This window comes from Mandrillus leucophaeus, unplaced genomic scaffold (assembly GCF_000951045.1).
Source record: "Mandrillus leucophaeus isolate KB7577 unplaced genomic scaffold, Mleu.le_1.0 Scaffold578, whole genome shotgun sequence".
NCBI classification, from domain to species: domain Eukaryota; kingdom Metazoa; phylum Chordata; class Mammalia; order Primates; family Cercopithecidae; genus Mandrillus; species Mandrillus leucophaeus.
In genome coordinates this window covers 977,695-1,002,567 of record NW_012106230.1, presented here as the reverse complement: position 1 = coordinate 1,002,567, position 24,873 = coordinate 977,695, and the positions used below count along the sequence as shown (strand labels likewise).

Genomic DNA, 24,873 nt, shown 5'->3' with positions numbered 1-24,873 from the left:
CACAAAAGATTCACCCTTTCTCCATTAGATGTGGCAGAAGACTCCAAGCCCTGAAGATGGCCGAGCCACAACAGGGAAAGAGCCTGGGCTCTGAATGACTTCAAGGTGCAGAGTGCTCCTATCACCAGCCTACCCTGGACTGTGTCATGGATGAAATATAAACCTTTTTGTGTTAAACTACTAAGATTTAGGGGGTGTCTGAATTCTTGACCAGCCTATCGTAAACAATATACCCTTCTCAGTGAGGTAAGTAAAAGGGAAGTGACACATTCAATGTCAGAGTAAGCCCCTGGTGGGGCAGAGTGGGAATCAGCACTTTCCAACTGCAGCCTTGGAAGAGGAGATGGGTAGCCATGACCACGCACCACCACCTGGACAGCACCAATTCCCAAAAAACTTTATTTATTGTTTCAAGTGGCAAAATGTCATTGGTCTCTGTGGGGTACCTGGCGGGGCAGAGGGCGACCTGGGGTGAGGCAGGGGTACAGTCCCACCCATTATAAAAATCAAAGGCTTTTATAAAAAATGCTATAAATTGGTATCAAAAGAAAACCCAAGGGAGGCTGGAGAAGGAAGCAGAAAGGGAGAGGGAAGGAGAGGAAGGGATAAAACCTTCAACCACTAGTGACGAAATCCAGGGAAGGGAAGGTGTGGGGGGTGTTGGGAAGGTGATACAAAGTGCATAAATGTGCCTCCCCAGATGCTCCTCAGAGGTGGAGGGGGACAGAGGCTGCAGCCTGGGGCATGGTGGGGCTCCAGCCATCTCCTCACCCAGGGACCCCACAGGAATGGGCACTGCCTGAGACTGCCAGGTGGGAAGAACCTGCAATGGGAAGGGAGGAAAAGACATCAGGGAAGGACACTGTGGAGGCTTCAGTTTCCTCTCCCCCACACCCATCTTGGTTCCCCCTGCTAAGCCTGGTCATGGAGCCTGGTAAGTGCCTGCAGGGCCCCAGACCAGAAGGGCTGGCTGACCACTCTCCGTCCAGCCAGGGAGCATGGGGGGACTATCCCTGAGCAAAGAGAGGCAGGCTAGGATGGTGGCCCTCCTCCTCTTCCATACCAGGCCAGACAACACCCTGACCTCCCTGTGGACAAAATCTAGGGGAGCCAAGGGCCCACCGAGTCTCTGGAACTTGGTTGCACCTGCTGTTTCTAACCTCCCACAGAAAGGGGTGGGAACTAAGGGACAGAAGGGGCACAAGGCCTCCCAAGCCTTCAGGGCAGGCCCTCCTCAGACTGGATCCAAGCCCAGGAACCCGTCCTCACCTCAGTGACTTCTCAGACCTTCTTCTTCTTCAGTTTCAGGGCTTGAAGCCAGTTGGGCGACGATCCTTCTGACCTAGGAGGCAGAGGGCAAAGGTTCAGAATGCAAACTTTGAGGAAACTGAACAAAACAAGCAGACGCGATAGGGACAGAAACCACCCTCCAACCAGAAGAGGCAGTCTGGGGCCTGGCTGCAGGGACCCAAATTCTGACACCATCTCCATACCGTTCATCTGGGGCATGTCCAACTGAGGTGCCTCTTTGAGTCTCGTTTGCCTCTTCTGTGAAGTGGGAGTTTCCCTTTTCATCGGGGTAATACAGTGAGGTCAGTGGATGCCCAGAGCTTAGGTCACCTACCCTGAGGACTTCTCTGGCTTGGGAGGTAACGTAAGGGGCTTCCCCAGCCCTGGGACCTTGCAGGACTTCGAACGCTGGACCGCAGACTCCTTCTGGCTCGACTTGCTCTCGGCCGGCTCCCCCTCCTCAGCTGAGCGATTCCGGGGGCGCAGCTTGGCCTGAGAAACAAGTCCAGATGCAGACACACAGTAGTGGGACAGGCAGTAGGATTCTCAGGTGGGGAGACCTTATCTCAAGAGTGTGCAGTCCCCAGAATCAAGCAGAGACCCCTCTGCAGTCCTTTCACCCCAAAGGATGGGAAGTCACTGAGAGATGCACTTCCCGCAGAACTGAGCTACGCCTTGCACACCTTTCTGTCCTCGGAAAGATACGGCAGGATTGAATTCAGACAAACTGGGTGGGACAAAGCCAGTGGTGACTTCCCACCCCTGTTCCCTCTGCCTGCAATGCCACCCCACCACCCTGGCTCCAGGAGCCAACTCCTGTGCCTGCCTCTGGCTAAGATCAAATACTTACAGGAGGCCTTCTCCAATCCACCCTCCCTTCCCCTTCCCCTCCACTCTGTTGTTAGGAAATAACTCCTCTCTCTGAACAGGCCCAGCCCTTATCTGTGCCTCTCCTCAGGGACACCTGAACTTCCCTCATCCAGGCTAATCACGGGCGTCATGTCTCCCACTGCCCCTGAGCTTCCAGGACAAGAACACGTCTTGTTCTTCTTTCCATCCCATTAGGCACACAGCACAGGGCCCAGAGGGGCACAAAGGGATCTTCTGGAGCCCTCAATGGAGACGAGAATGAGAGGAGGAATGGGAGAGGGGGACAGGGGAATTAATTGATGGATGGAAAGAAGAAAGACAGCATGCAAGGTGGCCACCTGGCCAGATGGCTGGACATGTTTGCTATGATCAGATGGTACCTTCAGGGCTGAAGGGCTCAGGCCAGGAAAAAGGTTGACTTTCAGCCCCTTGGTGCCCAAGGACATCCGCGTCCGGCGGCTCTGAGGTTCCTCCACTACCTCTTCATCTGAAGATGGCACCCGAGATGCCCGTGGCTCTGCAAAGGCCCAGGGAACGGGCTCAGAAAAGGCAGCACATCCAGACTTCCCCCACCCGCAGTCCCTGCACAAGCTTGGCCTAATGCCCCAGAGATCAAGAGACATCACCAAATAATACATCAGCCCTACCCGTAGAGTCCTGGAACAGGCGTGCATCCGAGTCTGCTGCCTCCGACAGGCCCAAGGTACCCCCAGGCCGAATGGCTGGGGCCCGGTGCCCACGCTTGCGCCCCAAGTTGGCACGGCTCCGATACATGGCACTATCGAGGATCTCGGTGTCCTGCTTGGGACAACGGCGACACCACTGCCATTGCTGCCTCATCCCACGGAAGCCCCTCAACAGCAACTGACCAGGAGGAGCTGGACCCCTCCTGCAGCCGGAGCTTCACGTTCACGTGACGCACCTACACCCGCTTTCTGCCTCCTGGACTGGGACTGCTCAGGGAAGCTCCAGGAACGGGGCTCCGGCAGCATCGCCCTCACCTACCCACTGTCTTGGGCTCACCCTCCACTGACCTCAATGAAGGAGAAGTCCTGACTGGGGGATCTGACGGGAGGGCCTTGGGAGGGCCGCCGAGAAGTCTGTGCTGGCCCCTGATCGCTCCGCCTGGCTGCTGAAGAGCCCCACGTGCCATCCACGTCTTCTGTCTGGCTGGCCTCACCATCAGGCTGGGGCCTCCAGGAGGGTGGAGAGTCCCTGCCAGGCTCCAGCATCTCCTCCTGGGCAGCACCTGCCCCGGCTCCTTCCTCCTCCAACAGGCCCCCAAGGCCCAAGGCCGCTGACTCCCTCCGAGCCACCGCCTTGGAGCTGCTGGCTACCAGCATCTCCTCTAGCAGGCCCTGGGAGCCGGAGGGCCGGGGGCGGGCTGGGCACCTGCCAGGGCTGTAAAGGGGACACAGAGAGAACAAGATCACCGTGAGGCCCCATCTCCCTGCCCTGAAGCCCCCTTCACAAGCTCCTTCCCCCAGCCCCCAAACTCTCCCTTGCCCTCCTTCCCATGCTTTTTCCAGACTCCTTCAAGAAGGACGTGGTCAGGGCCTTGAGCAACACAGCACACAGGGGAAGAGCTGAGCCCGTCTGGTGGGTTCAAATCCCTGAGACCTTGGGTGAGCCCCCTCCCCTGGAAACAGCTCAGGCTCCTCTAACTGCACGGAGTCACCGCAGGGATGGAAGAAGAATCTAAAGCACTTGGCGCACTCCTGGTCAGTACGCACCCCAGAAGGAGCAGCCATTATTCCTGCTGCTGTTGCTGTTGGATGTTGGCAATGTGTTCCCTCCCAGGGCCATCTGCTCGGGCAGTCACACTCCTTGGGGTGAGCCGGGTACTGGCCCACCCGCCTCTCTGGACTCCTGTTGTCTTCAGTCCCCATGTCATGCCTCTTCATTCCCCAAGCTCACAGAGCAACCGGGGACCATCAGAACACACCCGGCCCTCACATGCTGGTGGCTTTGAAGGAGCTGCTCCCTCTTCTGGAAAGCTCCCCACACCACACTGTCCCTTGTGGTACTGTCCCCTTGGTTCAATTCTGCTTCCGAAGCTGCCCTGCGCCCTCCCAGCCACCATGGCTGCCTCAGCCCTACCAGCCCTGGGCTCCAACCCATGTAGTTCTTGCTTCTGTCCTATGGTTCTTTGTCCCCATAGACTGTGAGCTCCTCAAGGGCAAAAACGGGGCCCTTTCTGCCTTTATGCACCCGGCACCTGACCCAGAGCCTGGCTATGCACTGCACTAAGCAAATGTTTGCCAAGCAAATGAGGGGCTGGGTCACCTTGGACCTCCATGCAGCATATGCATCTTCTGTCTGCTGCTTCCTCAAAACACAGTTTAGCCGGGCACGGGATGCATGGCTCACACCCGTAATCCCAGCTACCTGGGAGGCCAGGGCAGGAGGATCTTGGGAGCCCAGGAGTTCAAGACCAGCCTGGGCAACACAGCAAGACCTCATCTAAAAACAAAAAACAAATACGGCACAAGTACACCACACACTCTCTAACTCATATTACCCACCCTGTCCAGCGGCCACTCCCCAAAATGACAGACATATTCACACTCATCACACACACTCAGGCAGATAGCTTGTACGCTGTTTGTCACTTCTCAAGATGCACCTCGCACCCACCACGTCTACAGGCACGGCACAGAGCCACACCTGACACAAACATGCGCATCCCCGCGCCCACGCCCCCGCCCCCACACATACTCATACCACGCACAGAGGTATGGGAAAGGCTGGCACGGCAGTGCCTGGAAGCCAGGCCCCAGGTTCTCACTGGGATGAAAGCAGGAGAGTGGGGCAGGTGAGTCAATACCAAGCACGAAGAGGGGGCAGGGAGAGACAGCACGAGTGGCAGTCTGTCCTTCCACAAGCTGCTGACAGATGGAAATTAAAGCGGTCTGGGGAGAGACTGGGGGAGGAGGCAGTGGCGGCAGCAGAAGTACAGCAAGGCAGCAGAATTGGGAGCAGTCCTGGCTGGGGACCAAAGCCAGCTCACCCTGACAGCCAGCTTAAAATCAGGGAGGATTTGGAGGGAGGGGGCGGCAACAGCACCCCACCCAGCCTACAGAGGCCAGGCCCAAAGCCTCTCCCTGGGGTGGGGCAAAAGAAGGCTGAGGGCAGGCCCCAGGAGCTAAAGAGAGGTAAAATGCCCAGGTAGCTAAAAAGATCCATTCCAGCCAGGCACAGTGGCTCACGCCTGTAATCCCAGCACTTTAAGAGGCCAAGACAGGCAGATCACCTAAGGTCAGGAGTTCCAGACCAGCCTGGCCAACATGGTAAAACATCATTTCTACTAAAAATACAAAAATTAGCCAGCGTGGTGACAGGCACCTGTAATCCCAGCTACTTAGGAGGCTGAGGCAGGAGAATCTCTTGATCCCAGGAGGTGGAGGTTGCAGTGAGCCAAGACTGCGCCATTGCACTCCAGCCTGGGCAATGAGAGCAAAACTCTGTCTCAAAAACAACAAAAAAAATCCACTTCTAAACCGAGAGCTGGCCCAAGCCATTCAGGCAGAGGTCAGTGGGCTATGGAGGTAGCCCTGAGGAGTGGAGAGTGGCAAGTGGGGAGAGCCCAAGGAAGTACAGCTACGTCCACCCAGCCGGACTAAACCCTACTCGCCCTTCACCTCATCTTAGAAGCAGCTTTTCTACCCCTAAGCACCCAGATCACGTACAAGCTAAGCCCCTCCCAGCATGGGAGCAGGAAAGAGGGGTAGTTAGGAACACAGGGGCTGAGTCCTGCCCCTCCAGGACACAGCTAGGCTCTGTCTCCTCCTATGCCTGTGGCTTTGACCACAAGTTACTTGTCCCACTCTGAACCTCAGTTTCTTTATCTGTAAAATGGGGATAATAAAAGCACATAAACTGTTCTAGTTTGTTGGCAGAAATACGTGCCTAACACATAGCTAGCACTTGACAAATACAACAATTAGGATAGTCATTATCATCAACACAGGTCCCTGGCCAGAAAGGATGTGCCTCATCTTGTCACATCTACACCCTTCACCTGATCTAAACTTTAGAGTACCCTGAGGACCAAGACCGTATCCCACCTCACCCTCCACCACCACTCCAGAGGCAAACATGGTGCTAGAACTACAAAACGTGAATATCCCAGTGTTTTGAAACCTGAAATGAGGGAGGAGTGAAGCTGTAAAGATGTGTCTAGAGAAACAGCAGCTGACCTTGACCCCAAAGAGACAGGGAGGGTGGCCACAGAGGACTGCAAGGCTTGGGCCCAGGGGGACAAGAAAAACCTACAGCCACCAGCCGCGGGAACTGGTGCCAGCCACACTGCCTCTCTGCGTCTCAGTTTCCCTAGTTTTTGTGAGGACTAATTAACAAAACCCCGTGAGTACTGGGTGTAAGTTACTCCTAACTTACATACGAGGAATCGGAGGCCTGCAGAAGAGAACAAACTTGCCCAAGGTCACAGAGGTGGTGACAGAATCAGAACGCAAGCCTGGCAGATGGACCTAAAGCCAGACCCCTCTGAGCTGTTCTCAAGGACTTCTCATTACAAAGGGAACCTCCAAAATTTTCTTTAAAGACAAAGTGCCCATAGTGGGCCAGGCATGGTGGCTCATTCCTGTAATCCCAGCACTTTGGGAGGCCGAGGTGGGCGGATCACCTGAGGTCTAGAGTTCAAGACCAGCCTGGCCAACATGGTGAAACCCTGTCTCTGCTAAAAAATACAAAACTTAGCCAGGCGTGGTGATGTACGCCTGTAATCCCAGCTACTCAGGAGGCTGAGGCAGGAGAATCACTGAAACCCAGATGGCAGAGGTTGCAGTGAGCCAAGATCGCACCATTGCACTTCAGGCTGGGAGCCTGGGCGACAACAGACCGAGACTCCATCTCAAAAAAAAAAAAAAAAAAAGAGAAAGTGCCCATAGTGTAGAATTTCCCTACATCAGAATTTCCCTGCTCAGAACACTAGGCTCTTGGATAGTAGCCAAATTAGTTTGGAAAATAGTGCATTACTTGTCTTTAAGGTACTAACATATGCTAATATACAGACTGAGTCTTCCGTATGGTCATAGAATACCCAGCATTTCCCAAACATATTCACAGACTGGCATTCTTTAGGACACATTTCAGAAAAGGCTGCCCGAAAGCATAAAATTCAAACAAGCCCCTGGAACTCCTCTCTAAAGCAACTGTTTCCATTCGGCTTTTGAGGAGCCGCGCTTTCTGTTGCATACAATGAGGCTCACCTGTATGGCACCACGGCTAACCCCTGAACTCGGGTTAAAGTCAACACTGACCAGATTATGGTAACACAACCACAGAAGCCTGGGTGCTTTAAAGGCACAATGAGACCAAAGCTCGGAGAGCTGAGTGCTTCCCTGCTTTTCCAACGCTACCCTCCTCTTCCCCTAACCTAGTTCCACCACAATCCCCGCCCCACCTCCCTCCATCCTAAACTAAGGGAACAAGATGATCACTTTCCACTTCTCAAGAGCCACCCCACACAGAAGGGAAAGGCAGAGAGTTGTGGGTCCCACAGCGGCCACACCTGAAAGCAGTTAACATAAGCAAGTGAGAAAGAGGTACTCCCGACTCTTTGCCCTTAAGGTGTCACACCACCTTTCCACCCACCAGCGGAGAGGATAAAAATCCCTTTCCTGCTTCACAGAGCAGCTGGGAAGATCAATGAGGTAAGATGTGTGGTTAAGCAAGGGGCGTGCAAAGGTCTATGAGTCCCAGGAAGAGAAATCAGGAATAACCACGCCAAGCCTGGACTCTCGCCTGCACCAGGAACATTAAAGTTGGAACTCTGCACTTTCTGAGTCAAACCCTGAGAAACTGAGGCTCAGAGCCCAGCAACCTGCCCAGGACCACAAGGGCCTCCCGACTCCTAGTCCTGCGCCCTCCCCTCTTCCTTGCAGTCCTCAATGCAGCCTCAGTGGTTCCCTGTGCTCCATCACCACCCCCTCAACAGCCTGAGTCATCAGGAAGCTCCCCTTCCTCAAACCCCCCTGGGCATCTCCCTGGGCCCACCTTCCTCTCTCCCTCCTTCTCCTCCATCCCAAATGCCTCTCTGACTCCCCAAGACCACCATGATGCTCTCTAGCCCCTTCCTGCTCCTCTCCTCCCATCACCAACCCCTTCCACTTATAAAAGCCCCCACCCCCACACTTCCCTTGCCTTCCCCACATACCCAGTGAGACGCTCCCACTGTGGGCTGGAAAAGGAAACATGTGCTACTCACTAAAGGGAATAAAAGCGAATCTCAATGGATGCAAATGTTAACAAAACAGATGCAATGCCTTTTTAGCACCTTTCTCAGCTGCAAAATCATCTCAGCTGGTTTTAAAACATCCATGAAACAGATTGTGGTTGGCTTGCAAAGCCTTTGGAAAGTTCTTTCAGCAACTTTGCACATAGAGGCCAAGGTCATGGGGCCAGGTCCCCATTCCCTTCAGGTTCTTGAACTTGCTATTCCAGGCTTCATGACAGGCAAGAAGCACCAAGTCCCTAACCTCTTTGAGAACCCGTGGGTGCCACTGTCCACTCCACTCCTGGCTGTGGTGGCCCCAGCCAAGAAGACACAGAATTCTCTGCCCTACACCTATGAAACCACCTGTGGCTTCAGGGCTGAGAGGCCTGCGGAACGGCTACTGTGTACAAGAGTAGAACCCACCAGAAACCATCCAAGCTATGACACGCACCATTTCCCCATCACAGTCACAATTCTAAATCACCAAGAAAGCTCAAACATTGGTTGCAAAAGTAACACATTAGTCATCCTTCCAAAAAAGAACTCACCTGTATGTGTATCATATTTCAATTTTTTTAAGTAGAATTAAAAATCCTTAGTCTAAAATGTCTCAATCTTCCAAACACTAAAAGTTCTCAGGAAAAACTGTTTCTTCCCTCCTCAGAAAGGTTTCAATTTCTTGGATAACCCTCACATGTTCCCTCCCACACTTGGGGGGGCTCCGTTCGTTACCTGGCTCCGAAGCTGAGGGCTTCTCCTGTCTCCATTCCAGGGTCTGCAGGGTGTGGCTCCAAGGAAGACGAGGAGTCATCTTCACCCTGGGTCTCTGGCCCACTTGTCTCACCAACACCCAGCTCCCTGGCCTCCAAGGGGTCTCTGGCCTCCAGGCCAGGAGACAAGCTGCCATTGTGCCTCAGGCTGGGCTCTGGGCACTGGCTGGCCCCGCCCACCCCATGCTCCCTGGCTTCACTCGGAGTCCCAAAGAGCTCCACATTCCGGGGTGCCAAGTCCCGGGTCCAGTCCATCTGCCCCACCCCACATCCCCGTAGCCCCTGAGAACCTCCAGACTCTGGGTCACAGGACACCTCCAAATCCCTCAGGCCCAGATTGTTACCCCAGTCCATCTGGCCCACCCCAAGCTCTTTGTGCTCTCCAGGACTGCAGACTGCCCCTGGGGCCATGTTTCTCAGCCCGAGGTCAGGTGTCCAGTCTGCCTGTCCAACTCCACGCTCCCTTGATTTAAGGAACTCTCCGGCCTCCACACCTGACCAGTCGGTCTGCCCCACGCCACTCTCTCTGGCCTGGCTGTGGCCTCCTCCTTTCCCGACCTCAGTCAAATCTTTGCTCTTCACATTAACATCAGAAGTCCAGTCCTTCTCCCCAACTCCAATTCCCCCGGGCTCTTCAGACCCTCCACTTTCCAAACAGCCGGCCAGGTTCATGTCTCTCAAGCTGAGGCCGCCTGACCAGCCCATCTGTCCCACGGCATCCTCCCTGGCCTCACTCGAGCCCCCGGAACCCACACAGCTGGACACTTCCAAGTTCCTGAGACCCAGCTGGTCAGTCCAGTCCACCGAGCCAGCTGTGGTGTTCCCAGGAGGCACAAAGTGACCACCTCCCATCTTGCTAGAAGGGCTAAAGCCAGCACCACTCACTCTGTCGTTGCCAATGATGCCAAACTGATAGCTCCTCTCACTGGCCTCGATGCAGAAGTCCGGGCTCCAGTCCTGCTGCCCTGGGCTAAATGCTGCCTCTCTCCGGGGGCCAACACTGAGGCTAAACTCACCGACCCAGCCTCGCTTCCCCATCTCCCCATCTTCCAGGTCAGCACTGCCAGGGCCCTGAGCCCCTGCCTGCTGTCTCTCCTGATGCCCTCCCACCTCCCGGCTAGCATCACTGTTTTGCCAGCTGCTCTGGTCTCTCTGCCCGAGTGCCCCATCTGGCACGTGGGCAGTGCTAGGACTGAACAAGCCCCCTGATTCTCTCCGTCCTGGCCGGCCAGCATCCCTGCTGCCCTCTCCAAGGCTGTCTTCCACACTTGGAATCTTCTTCTCAAATTCCTCATCCTGTTGCTGGGCTTCCTCGGGGCTGAACCCAGAGCTCAAGGGTCTCGTTCCAAAGCCTCTTTCCTGGGCGTCAAGGGTCCTGGAGCTGCTACCACTGCTGTAGTCCCTTATCCAAGCGCTCTTCCCAAACTCCTGTTCCTGCGGCTCCGCATCCCGGCTGCCATAGGTGCCAAGTGACACATCTCTCTTCTGAAACTCCCAGTCCTGCTCATCGGCATCCTGGCTGCTGTACCTGCCATGGTGGTCCCTCTTCCCCAAATTTTGGCCCTGCTCGTTGGCATCTTGGCTGGCATAAGCACCCAGAGAATCTCTTTTCCCAAATTCCCAGTCCCCAAGGCTTACATCTCGACTACTGTAAGTACCCAGTGAATCTCTCTTCCCAAATTCCTGGTCCTGGAGTTCCGCATCCCGGCTGGAGTAAGTGCCCTGGGAATCCCTCTTTCTGAACTCCCAGTCCTGAACGTCTGCCTCCTGGCTCCGCTGAGTGCCAAGCTGGGCTGGCTTTCCAACTACCCAGTCCTGGGCTGTGAGCACCCCTGGGGCAGACACTTCACTCTGGTCTTGGCTGCTGCTGGCCTCCATCTCCTCCTGGCCGATGCCACACCTGCTGGCCCACTCCCTGGTGCTCCCTTCCCCAGCTCCTTGCCCATACTTGCTGGTCCAGTCTCTCTCTCCGAGCCCTGGGTCTCCTCTAGGGCTTGCACCCCCAAGGCCATAGTTCTGAGAAGCACCTTGACACCAGTTGGAAGGACTGAAACTGCTGGGCTGTGGGTCTCCTGTGATCCCAAATTCACTCTGCAGATCTTTCTGGGACCAGCCAAGGAGTCCCTGGGAATAAGAAAAAAAACAGACAAAGAAACAACGATTAGATTCAATCGGGGTGGGAGTCAATCCAGCAGAGTCAGCACTGCCTAGTGCCTGAAAGCCCCACTTTGGCCACAGAAAGCTGTGTGACCTTGAGCAAATAACTTAACCACTCGGGGCCTCAGCGTCCTCATCCTTAAATGAAGATAATTCCTACTGCGTGGGGCCGGTGTGAGAGGATTAAACGAAATCATTCAGACCAAGCACTCGGCATAATGCCTGGCATGCAGTGGGCACTCAATCGATGGTCCCATGGTCATGTTTACAACTCTTGGGCAATACTCGGCTAACAGCCAGGAGAGGAGTGGTCTTCACACAGGAATGGCGGGCGATGTACTTTCCTTTTGATTAGGAGAGGTCAAGATTCAAAGCCTCTCTGCAACCTCCCTTGCAAGGCAAGGTTCCAACACCAATGAGAACTTTTCCAGCCCGTCCTCCCCCACGCCCCACCTGACCCCCATCCTCCTGTAAGTACCCAGCCCCTTCTTCCCCAGCCAAAGTGCCGTCTGCTCAATCCTCCCCAGGAAGACCTCTCAGCCCTCACCTCGGCCCAGGAAAGACAGGAGGGGCAGCTTCTAGCACAGGGGAAAATCCCAGCCAGGGCTTCTTGCACCCCAACCCCCACCTCACGCTCCCTGACTCACCCTCGTGGGCGGGAGAGCCCTGGGCTCAGGGCTTCGGAGCCGGCCAGCCTCATCCCTCAGCGCAGCGTTGGCCAGCAGCCGCTCCAGGACAGACATGCTGGCCTCCCCGTCCCCAGGCTGGGCCATGGCCCTCCGCCCCCCGCCCGCCTCGGGGCTGCTGGGTGCGGCCAGCCGGGCGCAGGGATAGGGCTGGGCTGCTCCCCACGCTGGGACCTGTCCGACGGCTCCGGCAGCGCTGGCTCTCCCTCACCCTGGCCCTGCTCCCTTCGGAGCAGCTGCAGCTTGGGCAGCCCCGCCCAGGAGCCAGTTGAGTCACCCACATCCCGGGACAGACACACCTACTGCAGGAGTCAGCTTAACCCCTTCCTGCTCCTCCTCCTCCCCGCCCCCTAGCCTCCAGAGGCCCCCTGGCTCCTCCTTTCCTGCAGCCCCGCCCCTTACAGCCCAGGCCCGGCTTGAGAAATAAATTTCAAAAGCCACCTGGCCCCCGGCCCTTAAATTCAGAGGCAGCCTGGTAGGAGAAAGGGCACTGGGCCGGGAAACGGCGCTGGCCCGGGCCCAGCCACCAACTTGCTGGGTAACTGCACAAGGCTCGCCTCCTCTGAGGCCCAGCTGCCTGTCTACAAAGCAGGTCTGGAGCTCAGTGTTAATAACGTTTGTAAAAGCCAACACGTATTAAGCACTTAGGATGAACCAGGCACTATTCTTAGCACTTTAGACATCACAGCTCATTGAACCCTTGCCAACACCCTTGGAGGTAGAGCTCATCTTATCCGCATTTTACAGATGTGGAAACTGAGGCAGAGGGCAGAAAAGTCACTCTTTCAAGGTCACACCTGGGCAAAGGAAAGCAGAGCCAGGAGACCAACCCAGGAGCCCACGCTCTAAATGGCTACACTATTTTGCCTTGAACAATATTCCCATAATGAGAGACTGAATACTCAGCACCTGCCACACACTGTACTGAGAGCTTTCCCCCTCTTGTTTACCCACAATATAACTCTAAGAGGCCGGCGCTACTATCATGAAAGCACTCTGAAGCTTAGCAGTTAAGGCACATTCTTCCCAAGACCAATCAGCTAGCGAATGCTGAAGCTGGGATACAGCCTCACACGAAACCCCACACACCGTCCTGTGCGGTTCTGCAGAGCTACGATCTGCAGGTCCACAGCTGCCTTGCTCGCTACCACAGCCCAAGCTCTCAACACGTAAAATCCATGTTCAAAGAATGAAGCCCACCCAAGCCCTGGCCTCTGTCCCCAGAAGTCCCACTCTCCCTATGCCCATTCTCACCTCAGAGCAGGTACTTGGGGACTGTGCGTCCTTCAGCTCAGATCCAGCTCCCCGTCTTGCACCGCCACCACTAGGTGGTGGTGAAGCCAGGAGGTCGTCCAGCCAGCGGGAGCTGCTTTCAGGGCCCGGAGGCTCGGGGGACGCCCTACACAAGTCTTGAGCCTCTGTCCTGGGTTGGGTGGTCTCGGCCCGGGCTAGGGTCATGGCCTCCTCCTCGATAGGCAGTGCCTGCCCAGGCTCAGGGGTATCAGCAAAGAGAACACAGGGCTGGTCAGGGGGTGCTGGCTGCTCCTGCCCCAGGACCGGCTCCAGGATGGGCAGGGCTGCCTCCCTGGTAGCCAGGGGGAGAGGGGACTCCTGTCCAGCCAAGGGCTCCTGCGACTCGTATCTCTCCTCTGCCTGCTGCAAAGGTAACCCAGGTGAGCCCTCAGTTGTAGGTAGGGGCTCAAGGGGAACAGCTGGGAATTGAGGTTGACTCTCCCCATCGCCCTTCTCGGGGAGGGACATGCTTGGATCATCCCCTTGCACCCAGGAACTAGGCCTTCCTGACCCACTTGGAGCTGACCCGGCCCCTTGCCCCTGCTGAGACACTCCTTCTTCCCTGCTGGAAACGGCCAAGTTGCCAGCCTCAGCAGCCTCGGCGGCCTCACTGGCTTCAGTGATGGGGGAGGGAGGCGGGGAGTCCAGCCGCCACACGCCCAGACCCGAGGGCCGCGTGGGGAAGGTCCATTCGAAGGACTGTGATAAGCTCCAGTTGGACTCTGCTCCAAAGGGACGATCCAGGGCCAACTGGCTCCCCTGGCCTTGGGGCAGGGCAGCCAGCGAGCCCCCCAGCTTCTCCTGGTCCTGGCTGGGTGACTGGAGCACACCTTCAGAGAATCGGCGCTGAACCAGGCTGGTGGGGCGGAGGTGTGCGTCACCCTTGGCCTCCTCCTCCCCGCCAGATGGAAACGTCCGAGTGAGATCAAGCAACTCACCCACCTCGATCAGGGGCCGGGGCGAGGTGGCAGGGGGTTGATCCAGGCTGTGGGGCTCTGAGACCTCAGGGGGAGGGCTGTTGGGTCTGGGGGCCTCTGGAGCCCCCTCAGCAGGGAGCCCGGGGCTAGGGGTGTGGCGGGAGCCCTCCTCAGGCAGGGCTGCACTTGGAGCTGATGGAGTCACAGCGGGGCAGGGAGAAGCCTGGGAAGCATCAGGACTCTGGGCTTCCAGAAGCTGCGAGTGGCAGGGAGAACTCTTATCGGGTGAGTGAAGATGGGGAGAGCCAGGGCCTGAGCCTGAGGCTTCTGCGGGGAGGCCTGGGCTGGCAGGGCCTCCATTCTCTGAGGAGGGGGCTGGACTTGAGGGAATCCAGGGCTTGGACATCTGCAAGAAAAAGGTCAAGAGCCGTCACTCACCTCTCAGTGGGGTGGGGAGGGTCCCCTCCAATCCCACACAGACCGCAAGTCAGCTTCTCCCAGGCTGGGAGGAGGAAACTGGAACCTAAGGGGCTCCTCTCAGGACAGACGGGAGAGGCCCCATAGACGACTCAAGGCAGGACTTCTCACAGAGCCCCCTTTAGACCTTCTCCCCCAGAATGTACCTAGCCTTATTCCTACCATTTCAGGTGGTTGGAACCCCTGACCCACTCAACCCGAAGCTCATCTGAGGATCTCCTCAGAGGCCACAGTTCGGGGTCCAGAACACCTGCTTTATAAAGGGAAAAGGAACATGGAGAATCTGGCTCTTGAGGCATCTCGGCATGTGGGAGTCGGGAGGGGAGAGAGGGTTTCGCCTCAAAGCAGGACTCGAGGTGCAGTGCAGCTACACAGCAGTCGCAGGAGTGGCTACAGCACGCACGGGGTGCTCCTCGTGCCACTCCAGAGGTGCCAAGGCAACAGGAAGGCCATGGGACCCAGGCAAAAGGCACTGGGGGACGTGACAGTGCCTAGCTTGAGCCGTCCCAGCACTGCCTCTTACCAGTATGTGCCCTCCCTCACGTATGGCAGACACTTGGTCTCTCTGAGTCTCAGCTTCCCTATCTGTACATTAGGGCTGGTGGCCACAATGCCCGTCTCCCAGTTAGGTGAGGGTGAAGGGAAATGTGTTCACTGGCCCCTCGGCATAGGACTCATGGAATGATGGGGGCAGAGTGGGGAGGACGTGGAGAGAACAGGGGGACAAACGAGGCACCAAGCACCTGGCACTCCACCTGTCCCCAGACAATGAAGCAAGTCTGGCTCCATCTGACCTTTGCCCTCTACATAGGTCACGCTTCCCTGGCCGCCTTCTCCCATGCAGTTATTTCTCCCACATCATCACCTACTAGGACCGGGCAAAATAAAGGGTCCTGCTTGCTTCTCAAGGTCCCTTCTGTTCCCTCCATGCTTACTTCCCTCTACAACGTTCTAATTTCAAAGCTCGTGCCCTTAAACTACAGCGCCCACAATTCCTTCTTGTTATCAACCCTTACACACCCATCATTTCTTGAAAACCATAACCGCTGGATCACCGTAACCCTCTTCAGCACTGCTGTGATAGCTTACAGTGATCTCCATAGCCAGATGCAACCCTTCCAGCCTCTGGTTCGTTGGCCTCCTCTGCCCCAGTGACGGTGCGACCCATCCTCTCAAGGTCATACCCTAGACCTCAGCCTTACCAGTGGCTGCACCCTCTGCATCACCTCAATCCCAAGTATCCCGCTCGCCCACCCCCACCGTTTATCTGAAGGCTCACTCTATTACCCCAATACCCTCATTTTCAGCTCCTCTGGTAGCACAGCCCCTTAACCCTCATTCTTTCTCACTGTCCCCCACTCCCCTCATACCCTTACCTCTCTTCTTATCACCATTAACGTCACTTTTTACCCAACGCTCAACTCCTTCATCTGCTTCATCACACTGTTTAACCTGTTTAAATACAGCTCTCCAATACAGCTGGGCCAATCCTAGCCCAGCACCTGAGTAGCTGCATGTGGCTGGAGAAAAACACACAATTGTGACAGCTGGTCTCACTCCAGATTCACCACTGACCTCAAGTCGGCCCCAGAGCTGCCCAGAATCCCACGGCACTCCCCCTCCCATTCACTCCATGACTCTCCCAGGCAATGTTTTAGCATCTTCTCCCGTCAGACCTCCGCACCTCCCCCAATCCCCTCTCAGCTGATGGCCTTGCTTCCTGTTCCCTGAGAACACAGAGGCCACCAGCAGAGAACCCCTTCCCACCCCGACAACCCCCCACTGGCACACCACCCACTTCCTGCATGGGAGCCCAAGCACTCTGCCTCCCCTTCTGCTATCAGGCACTGTCCTCGCTTGGGGCTGAGGCCAATCCTTCCTCTCTCCTGCATCATTGATTTTTTTTCCCTCTCTACTGGATCATTTCCATCAGTACACAAACTGCTCTAATTTCTTCTGTCTTGAAAAACCAAAAAAGCAAACCAAAAAACCACTCTTGACCCCACATCACTCACTAGCTACCACCCATTTTCTTGAAAGCCCTGTCTACATTCACTATTAATATCCGCAGTTCTTCTTGTCCCCTTCTCTCTTGAACCCACTCCAAACCACCTAACTACTCTCGTCAAGGTCACGGATGCCCTCCCTGAAGCTCAATCCAATTCTCTGCACTCACCTTACTTGACCTGTCAGCGGCATCTGACAGCTGATGGCGCCCTCCCCCAGTCCTGGAGGCTGTCTCTACTTGGTGGGCTCTCTCACTATCCTCCCAGTCTCCTTGGCTGTGTCTCCGGGCCCTCCCCTCCTGCACCATCCCCTCTCTCGGTAATCTCAACCAGTCGTCACCAGCATCCCTACTCTGACAATTCCCAAGTGTTCCTTTCAAATTTGCTCGCTTCCCACGAAGGCCAGACTCAACTACCCAACCATCCACTTGACGTTTCCACATGGATGTCTGAAAGCCATCTTAAATTCAGCAAATCCACAAGCAAACTCCTCCCATCTCCCCCAATCTTGCTTCACCCTTAGAAGTCCCCATCTCGGCAACCATAAACTCATCCTTCCGGTTGCTCACGCCAAAAGCCTTGGGGTCACCCTTGATTCTGTGCTCTCAATCTCTCTGAAAGTCCTTTCCACCACGCCTTCAAATTCTATCCAGAACCAACCACTTCTCCCCATCTTCACTGTAAGCTACCTCCAGGGTCCAAGCCATCATCATCTCTCACCTGGACGATTCCAACAGCCCCCTGACTGGTCCACGCTGCTGATCTTACCTCCCTGCAACTGATTCTTAATCCAGTGGGCCAGGTGACTCTTTACAACTAAGACAGCAGCATCCCAAGCCTCTCCTGCAAACCCTTCAAATGGCCTGCTGCCCTCACTCAAGCCAAAGTCTTTCCAGAGGCCTTCAAGACTTGACACAATCCAACCCCACCCTCCGTCGGTCCTCACTACCACCCAACTCCTCTCTCACTGCGAGGCAGACATCCTGGCCTCCTTGCCAGCAAGGCATCAATGCCTTTGTACTTGCTGTGCCCTCTACCAAGAATGCTGCTCCCCAGACATGCACACAGCTCAGCCTCTGCCCTTCACAGTGACACCTTCCCCGACCACACTCGGCCCTGCACTCTCTACTTTCACAGCTATCCCCAGCACCCAGTTCCTAACAGGCAGTTCCTAACAGTCACTGCTTGCTGGATGGATAAATAATCAAGTCAGGTCTCCAGCTAGCAAGGGCTGTATGAGCAAAAAGGGCCATTCTGTACCTTGTTTACTCAAGAAAGCAGGTTGACCATCTTCAAGAACGGGAGTATAATGAGAAAATCTCAGCAAAAAGACTCAGCCCGCTTCTGACTCCAGAAAAGGCAGCCCAGCCAGGGAGAGCATGGGAGGCAGACACGGCAGCTCCTGCCTCAGCCTAAGTTACTTACCCTTTGTGAGCACAGGCGCCCTCATCTCTCACATGGGACTAACTGGGTCTACTAGCCAAAGCTATCACAAGGATTGAGCCAGTTAATGTTCCTGGGACAGGCCCAGCACATAGTAGGGACTTAATCAATGGCAGTTGCTGTGGATACTATCATTACTGTTTATGATGAATGGCCTTATGGCCAGAACCACACTTAGCCACTTCGGTGATCAAGAGCACTGGCCTGGGAGTCGAAAAATCCCAGTCAGTCCTCCAGTAAGTCACTCTCTCCATGGGCCTCAGTTTCCCCATCTGAACAGTAGAAAAGATGATCTCAGATGACCCTCCCAGCTCTAAAATACGTGATTCTGATTCATAACCGGAGGATAACTCACATCAGCAGGTAGCTCCGAGCTGGCTGCCTTAGCCAGGTCCCCGTTGAAGGCCAGGTTGGAAGGAAGGCTCCTGTGAGGGACGAGGACAGGAAACGGAAGCACGGAATGTTAGAGTCTGTCACAGAATGAGAATGTGGGAGAGTCTCCCAGTGCAACTTTAACAGCACCCAAAGGTTAAACCCTCCTAGCCATTTACTCTTGAGCCCTGCCTGGGACCATCAGGGACACAGAATCTGTCCATTTTCCATTTGGCAAGTGCCCCGGGAGACAGTGCTTATTCCCTTCCTGAGCGTGAAGGGTTAAATTCCCCAGCTCCTTTAGGAAAAGCATCCTGGATGCCCAGACCTCTCAATGGTTCCTAAAAACATAAGTCCTCTTTCCCTTAACCCATAAGGAGTTAAAGTTCTCCTCTAGCCAGGAAGAGTGCAGCTGGTCCCGCTGCCTTGCCAATACTTCTTGAAGAACTGCAGTGGGGGAGGGGAAGAGGAAAGAGTGATTTTCCAGGGTTGAAGTTGTTCTTAAGCCCTCCTTGGAGTGAGGGAGGCAAGGAAGATGGCGGGTGGAACCCAGCATGGGCAAGAGTGTGACCTCACAGCACCCTGGTCTGGGACAGGCAAAGGACTAGCTCTGGGGCCAAGGCTCCAGACACTTGAAGGTGAGAGAAGGGCAAGGCCAGAGGGCAGGGCAGGGCAGGGACTCTCAGTTTCCCGCTCAGCCCAGACCACACCAGCCTTTGCTTCTCATAGCAGTAGGAGGAGAAAGGGAGCCTCTGAGCCCAGCAGAGCAGTCAAAGGTCCAAGGAGCCAGCCATGCCTCAAGCTGGCTCTCCCAGCACTGAGGACAGCCCCTGTGCAGCTGATGGCTCCTGAGATGCCTCAGCCTCTTCCTCCAATGTCCCGTGCCCACAACCCCAAGAAGCACCTCCTGGCCAGCCCTGCTTTCCACTAGTGGCAACTCTGGAGAAGCGTTATCATATGCAAATGTCTCCAACCAGCCAAAATCTCTATGCAGACACTAGCTGGCCTGGAATCAAGATGTGTTCTTGTCTTATCTCTCCCATCAGATTCTGCCTCACAGGGAGAGACTGTGCCCTGCTCCTCCTGACACACGCAGCCCACCCCAGGACAGGCACACTGCTCTGCCCACTGTAAGAGCTAGCAGTTAAGAGCAGAGGCTTTGGAATCAAACAAGATGTCCGTCTCTGCCTCTTACCTTGCCGAGACTATGGAAGTCATTTTTGAGCCTCAGTTTCCTCATCTCTACAATGGATCTAATACTCCCTTGAACAAACAGGATGCCAATGAGGCAAAGTTTGGTGGCCAGCTCTCAGTATATGGAAACTAAAAATAAACTTCTTGGCCGGGCGTGGTGGCTCACGCCTGTAATCCCAGCACTTTGGGAGGCCGAGGCAGGCGGATCACCTGAGGTCAGGAGTTCAAGACCAGCCTGGCCGACAGGATGAAACCCCATCTCTCCTAAACATACAAAAAAACTATTAGCTAGGTGTGGTGGCACACGCCTGTAATCCCAGCTACTTGGGAGGCTGAGGAAGGAGAATCACTTGAACCTGGGAGGCAGAGGTTGCAGTGAACCAAGATCGCACCACTGTACTCCTGCCTGGGTGACAAGAGCAACACACCATCTCAAAAAAAAAAAAAAAAAAATCTATTGTCTATTACACTTCTGCACTATACACTTGAACTCTCTAACATAAACCTACATCAATTCTGTAACGAAAACTACAACTTTAAAAGCATACAGTAATGATAACACCATCTGCTGGGGAATGATTTGTGACTTAGATCGGGATCTGCCTGTATTCACGGCACACGACCAATCTACGGGTAAAAGTCACAACCCTATACGGGGCCATGCACTTGGTCCCCAGCCCCCACCCAAACCCACCCCACCTGACCTCCAGGCTGCCACAAAACATACAACCTCCCACCCTTCACCTCTCCTCAGGGGTCCTGCTGTGCTCTTCCTGGCACTCGGCTGCAGGCTTTACTGGCTCCTCCTGGGACCGTCCCCTGGAGAGGGTGCTGCCCTCCTCATCCCTGGGAGCAGTGGTCGTGCCATAGGTCCTGGGGCCATACCGCGAGCTGCCATCGTGGTTAAAGGTGAGGCGGGAACCCCACAGGCGGTCAGGGCTGGCAGGGACCTCCCTCCGAGGCTGCTCCATCTTGGCCAGGATCTCTTCCACCGTGGTGGCCGCAAAGCGCTCTGAGGCTGGGCGGAAAGGGGCAGGGGCCTTCCGTACGCCCCCTGGGGCGGCACATCGAGCTGGGGGTGTCAAAGGGGGTGGCTCCTCTTTCCCAGCCTCCTCTTTCCCAGTCTCTTGGATGGCTTCTCCTCCAGTGGAGGCCTCGACCACAGGCCTTGGTGCAAAGGGAAGCGGGCGCTTGCTGCCACCATAGGGTTGGGGTCCTGCCAGCATGTTCATCTTCCTGGCAGAAGGCAACTCAGCCAGGGGACCCCGGGGAGGCCGAGGCCCAACAGGCACCAGCAGGCTGGGTTTGGCAGGCAGGGCTGGCTTGGCAGGCAGGGCCCGGGGTTTGGGCTTGACAGGGGGTTTGGCCCGAGTGTCACCTACCAAAAGGAAAGGGTTGGCAGGGGAGCTGTCAGAAGAACCAGGAAGCAGAACTCCTTTGTTTCCTGTTCCACCTCATCTCCCACCCTCCAATTTAAGAATATTCACATCTTTCTAGACACAAGTCATATGCCACCTCTTCCGTGAAGCCTTCCTTGATTTTCTACACACATCCCAGAAGCATCTTCTTCCTTCTTCAAACTCCCAAAATGTTTTAGCCAATTCCCCTTTTAAGCTGAAGCTATGTAAGGACCCACCTGGCACCTTATTTCTTCCTGTACTGTATTTTGCAGCTAACATAAGTTTAATAATAAGTTATAATCAAACAAAAGAATGAATGAACAAAAGAGACAACAGACAAACGCCTGCCTGCCCCTATCAAGCAGTCAGCCCCCATATTCCCAATCTAGTTGGTTCACCTTATGTGACACTCTTCTCTATCAACCATAGTAAACTTTCAATCTCAGCTGAGCTTCTCTATCCTGCCTCCAGGCTGCCTCCTCCCCCAGTCATAGCACACTCCCAGGCCACCTCCCCACTGTCATCTGGTGTGTGACTGGGAATGCAAACTTACTATTGACCTAAGTCAAACAAAAGTAAATCTGCTACAGGGAGAAAAAAAAAAACAGGACCAGAAACCTACCTTCTATATAAAGTTAAATGACCTTGGAAGTAAGCTCATCCACTACCCTCCTGATGGAATCCTTTACCTCCTACACATTTGGCTAAATATAAGAAAAGAGTCTATGCAAGGAGCCAGGAGGTCTGGGTTCAAACTCCCACTTGTACACTCCATTTGTCCCTGTGGGCCTCAGTTTCCCCCTCTGCAAAGCATGCAGCTTGATCTGTATCATCTCAAAGGTCCCTGTCTACTCTTACACCTGTTAGAAAGTTATGATCCCAAACAGTTCTGAAGAGTCTCAAGAGAAGCTGAGAACCTTTCACACTCATCCTGCACTGCCTTGGTACTCCTTCTCTATCTCAACAGAATCATCACTCAACCACCCCCCAAGACAGAAAGAGGGGGCAGCCTCTGCCCTTCCCACCCCCTCCCAGCCACCCAGCTCCACCCTGCACCCATTGGTACCTGGCTCAGAGCCAGCAGGCACCAGCTCCTCCTCCATCTCCCGGGGCAGTGGGGAAGCCATGGCTGAGCTTTCCCTGAGAGTAGACACTTTCATTACATGCGGCAGACCCTCCTTGAGAGTTGGGAGGCAGAGAGGTATGAGCCGGGGTGGCTGCAGACCTAAGAAAAGAGAGAGAAGAGAAGGAAAAAAAGAGTTGGGCGTTGCCAGTAGGTTTAGCAGAGAGAAGTCTCCTATTTCTAGCAGAGGCAGAGTGTGGGACAGGAAGAGAGAACTTGGGGCAGGGGGTGGGGGGGTGGGGAGGGTGGAGGAGGTCAAGGGAGGTTCCCAGCAGCCATATCCTCAACTCTTCCCAGATCCTCCCCATTCTTATCTTCTAACCCCAAAGTCCTAGCACTTCAGGGAGTCACTCACTGCTCCCTCCTCTGACAAACTCTCCAAGACACCCCACTTACAGTCCCCAGAGTGCCCCTTGGGTAGGACGGCCCCGCTGGAGGTGTCTACTCAAAGCAGAGCTAGAGAGTTGCAAAGTATGAAGTCTCTGTGAATCACCTCACGGGAGACGGGAAAAACCCGCTCCTCCCCAACCTGGGCTCCGCCCCATTGCCTGCCTCCCCCTTCCCGCTCACCCTCCTTCCCTCTCTCCCTCCCTCCCAAAGCTGGGAGTGGTTCCTTCTCCCCCCTCTCCCTGTTCTCCCTCCACATCCCTGCCCCACTCTCCCCTCCCTCAGAGCTGTCTCATCCAAACACGGAAAAATAAGGAATAAAAAGTAAACATCTGGAATATATTTTTTTCTTTAATTTCTCAATCGCTTGGCTTCAGCTTGGAATTTGATGAGGTAAAGCCAGGGCCTAGTCCTGTTGCCATAGCAATGGCCTCCCACTGGATTTCCAGAGCCTAGCCAAGAGGAAGGAGGAGCCGGCCCAGGCCTGGGCTGGGAGAACGGGACAGGGCTTGAGAATATCCGGGGGGTGGAGTGACTTGGGGGAAAATTCCCTGGGGCTCCACCTTCCAAGAGAGTCAGGGCGGAACAGCCACAGCCTATGAAAAGGGGCTATGTGGGCTTCACTCACCAGCCTTGGGTTGGCTTTAAGGAGTTCTGAGGGGAACAGAAGAAATTAAACCAAGTGGCACAGCCCTGTGGTAGAAGCCTGCCACAGGAGCTTCAGGGTCTGATATACCAAGATTCAAGGCTGGATGGGTCTACCACTTTCTAGCCGTGTGACTTCTCTAAGCCTCAGTGTCTCCAACTGAAAAATGGGATTATTGAGACCCTGAGGGGGCTTACGTGATATAGTACATGAAAACTGCTTAGCACAATGACTAGTACATAATAAGGATTCAATAAATGTTGCCTATGATTACTGTGATTCCATTCAGTGTCACCAATGAGCTAATATCCTGATAACCACCTCCTCCTCTTCCGTGACCCCAGGCTACCAGCATTCCCAGACCATTCCTTCACTCTCCCAGGCCCTAGCCCTGTCACCTGTTCTTCAGATACTCCACCACCTCCTCAGTTCCCATCCTGGCTCCTGAAGCACTCTCCCACCCACAAAAACATGGAGACCCTGGGGAATAGGGCCCTGCACCTCTCATGCAAGGGGGAAGTTTCCCTCACCCAGTGTGCAGAGCCCTGAGGACAACCCAACCCTCCAACCTGCAAGGGGCATTGCCTCACTTAAAATCACCCACTCCAGCTGGTCTGGGAAGACAGCACCAAATCCCAGTGCTCAACCTCTGCAAAATCCAACTCCTCTCCCCTAACGCTAACCCTGCCCCAGGGATTTCAAAGATGGGAAAGGGTATGAAGACAGTAGAGAAACCCAGTACTGTCAACCCACTGGTCAGTCAACCACCACGGAAGACTGCCCACTGTGGGTGGGTGAATAACTGTGCAGAGCCAGGCCAAGTGTGGTGGGGGGAGGGGCACATGATAGAAAAAATAAAATTAAAACACAAGATTGTTTCCTTGTCCTTGAACATTATTACTAGGGACATAGTGTGGGTGGTTGGACATGGAAATGAATTGGCTCAGAATCAAAAAAATCCTTTCACCTGAGGTTCTGATGGGCCCCTCTGCGGTATGAGGGGCTGCAGCAATGAAGGCGGGCTCAGAGTCCCCAGGTGCGGAGGTGGCCACAGCAACTCAGAGACCCCAGCCAGGAGCCCCAGGTGAGCAAGGCCACCAAGGCTGTGGCCAGAAGCTGCAAAATCGCAGCGGATCTGAGCACTCCCCACCCTCAAAAGACCCGGAGGTAGAGGGTAGCGGGGTAGAGACGAACTGACCCCTGGCAGATAAGGCCTCCAGAAGGGCTGGGCAGCTCCAGCCCCGGAGGGGACTCGGCGCAGGCGGGGTCGCCCCTATGGACCGCAGGATCTCCAGCCGGATCGAAGGCTAGAGAGGTCGGCAGGGACAGCACGCAAACTGGTGGAAAGAGGGAGGGCCAACGGGAAGATGGAACAGCCCCGGGCAATGGGCTGTCTGGAGGGGCCCAGTGGGGAGCTCTGGACACAGAAGGGACAGCGGCAGCCGAAGAGGAGGAGGAGAAGAGGATGGAGGAGGAGGAGGGGACGGCGGTGGCGGCAGAAGCGGAGGACCTGTGAGCGGGCTGTGAAGCAGCCGGCGAACAGACGGTGGGCTGCAGACGTCGATCAGGTGGGGGCGGACTGGGGTGGCTGGGGGCGTGCCGAA

At 55.2% G+C, this 24,873-nt stretch overlaps 1 protein-coding gene across 1 annotated transcript; it reads right to left on the bottom strand.

The window, feature by feature from the left end:
* Positions 1-380: 380 nt before the first annotated feature.
* Positions 381-22,729, bottom strand: TNKS1BP1 (tankyrase 1 binding protein 1, 182kDa). The gene is made up of 12 exons (XM_011998705.1): positions 22,633-22,729; positions 22,180-22,338; positions 20,458-21,091; positions 18,503-18,572; positions 13,266-14,627; positions 9,131-11,292; positions 3,195-3,561; positions 2,808-2,958; positions 2,541-2,677; positions 1,625-1,782; positions 1,270-1,342; positions 381-823 (listed from the first exon to the last, which is right to left on the bottom strand). Exons 2-11 carry the CDS (start codon positions 22,271-22,273, stop codon positions 1,282-1,284), a joined length of 5,196 nt encoding a protein of 1,731 aa, XP_011854095.1. The 5' UTR covers positions 22,274-22,338; positions 22,633-22,729; the 3' UTR covers positions 381-823; positions 1,270-1,281.
* Positions 22,730-24,873: the final 2,144 nt, after the last annotated feature.

Excerpts from the sequence above, each read along its gene's own strand:
- TNKS1BP1 (XM_011998705.1), bottom strand. The coding sequence starts at position 22,273 with ATGAAAGTGTCTACTCTCAGGGAAAGCTCAGCCATGGCTTCCCCACTG. Across the intron at positions 21,092-22,179 it reads GCCTGCTGGCTCTGAGCCAG|GTGACACTCGGGCCAAACCC; the intron begins GTACCAATGGGT and ends TCCTTTTGGTAG. Across the intron at positions 11,293-13,265 it reads CCCCAAGTACCTGCTCTGAG|GGACTCCTTGGCTGGTCCCA; the intron begins GTGAGAATGGGC and ends TCTTATTCCCAG.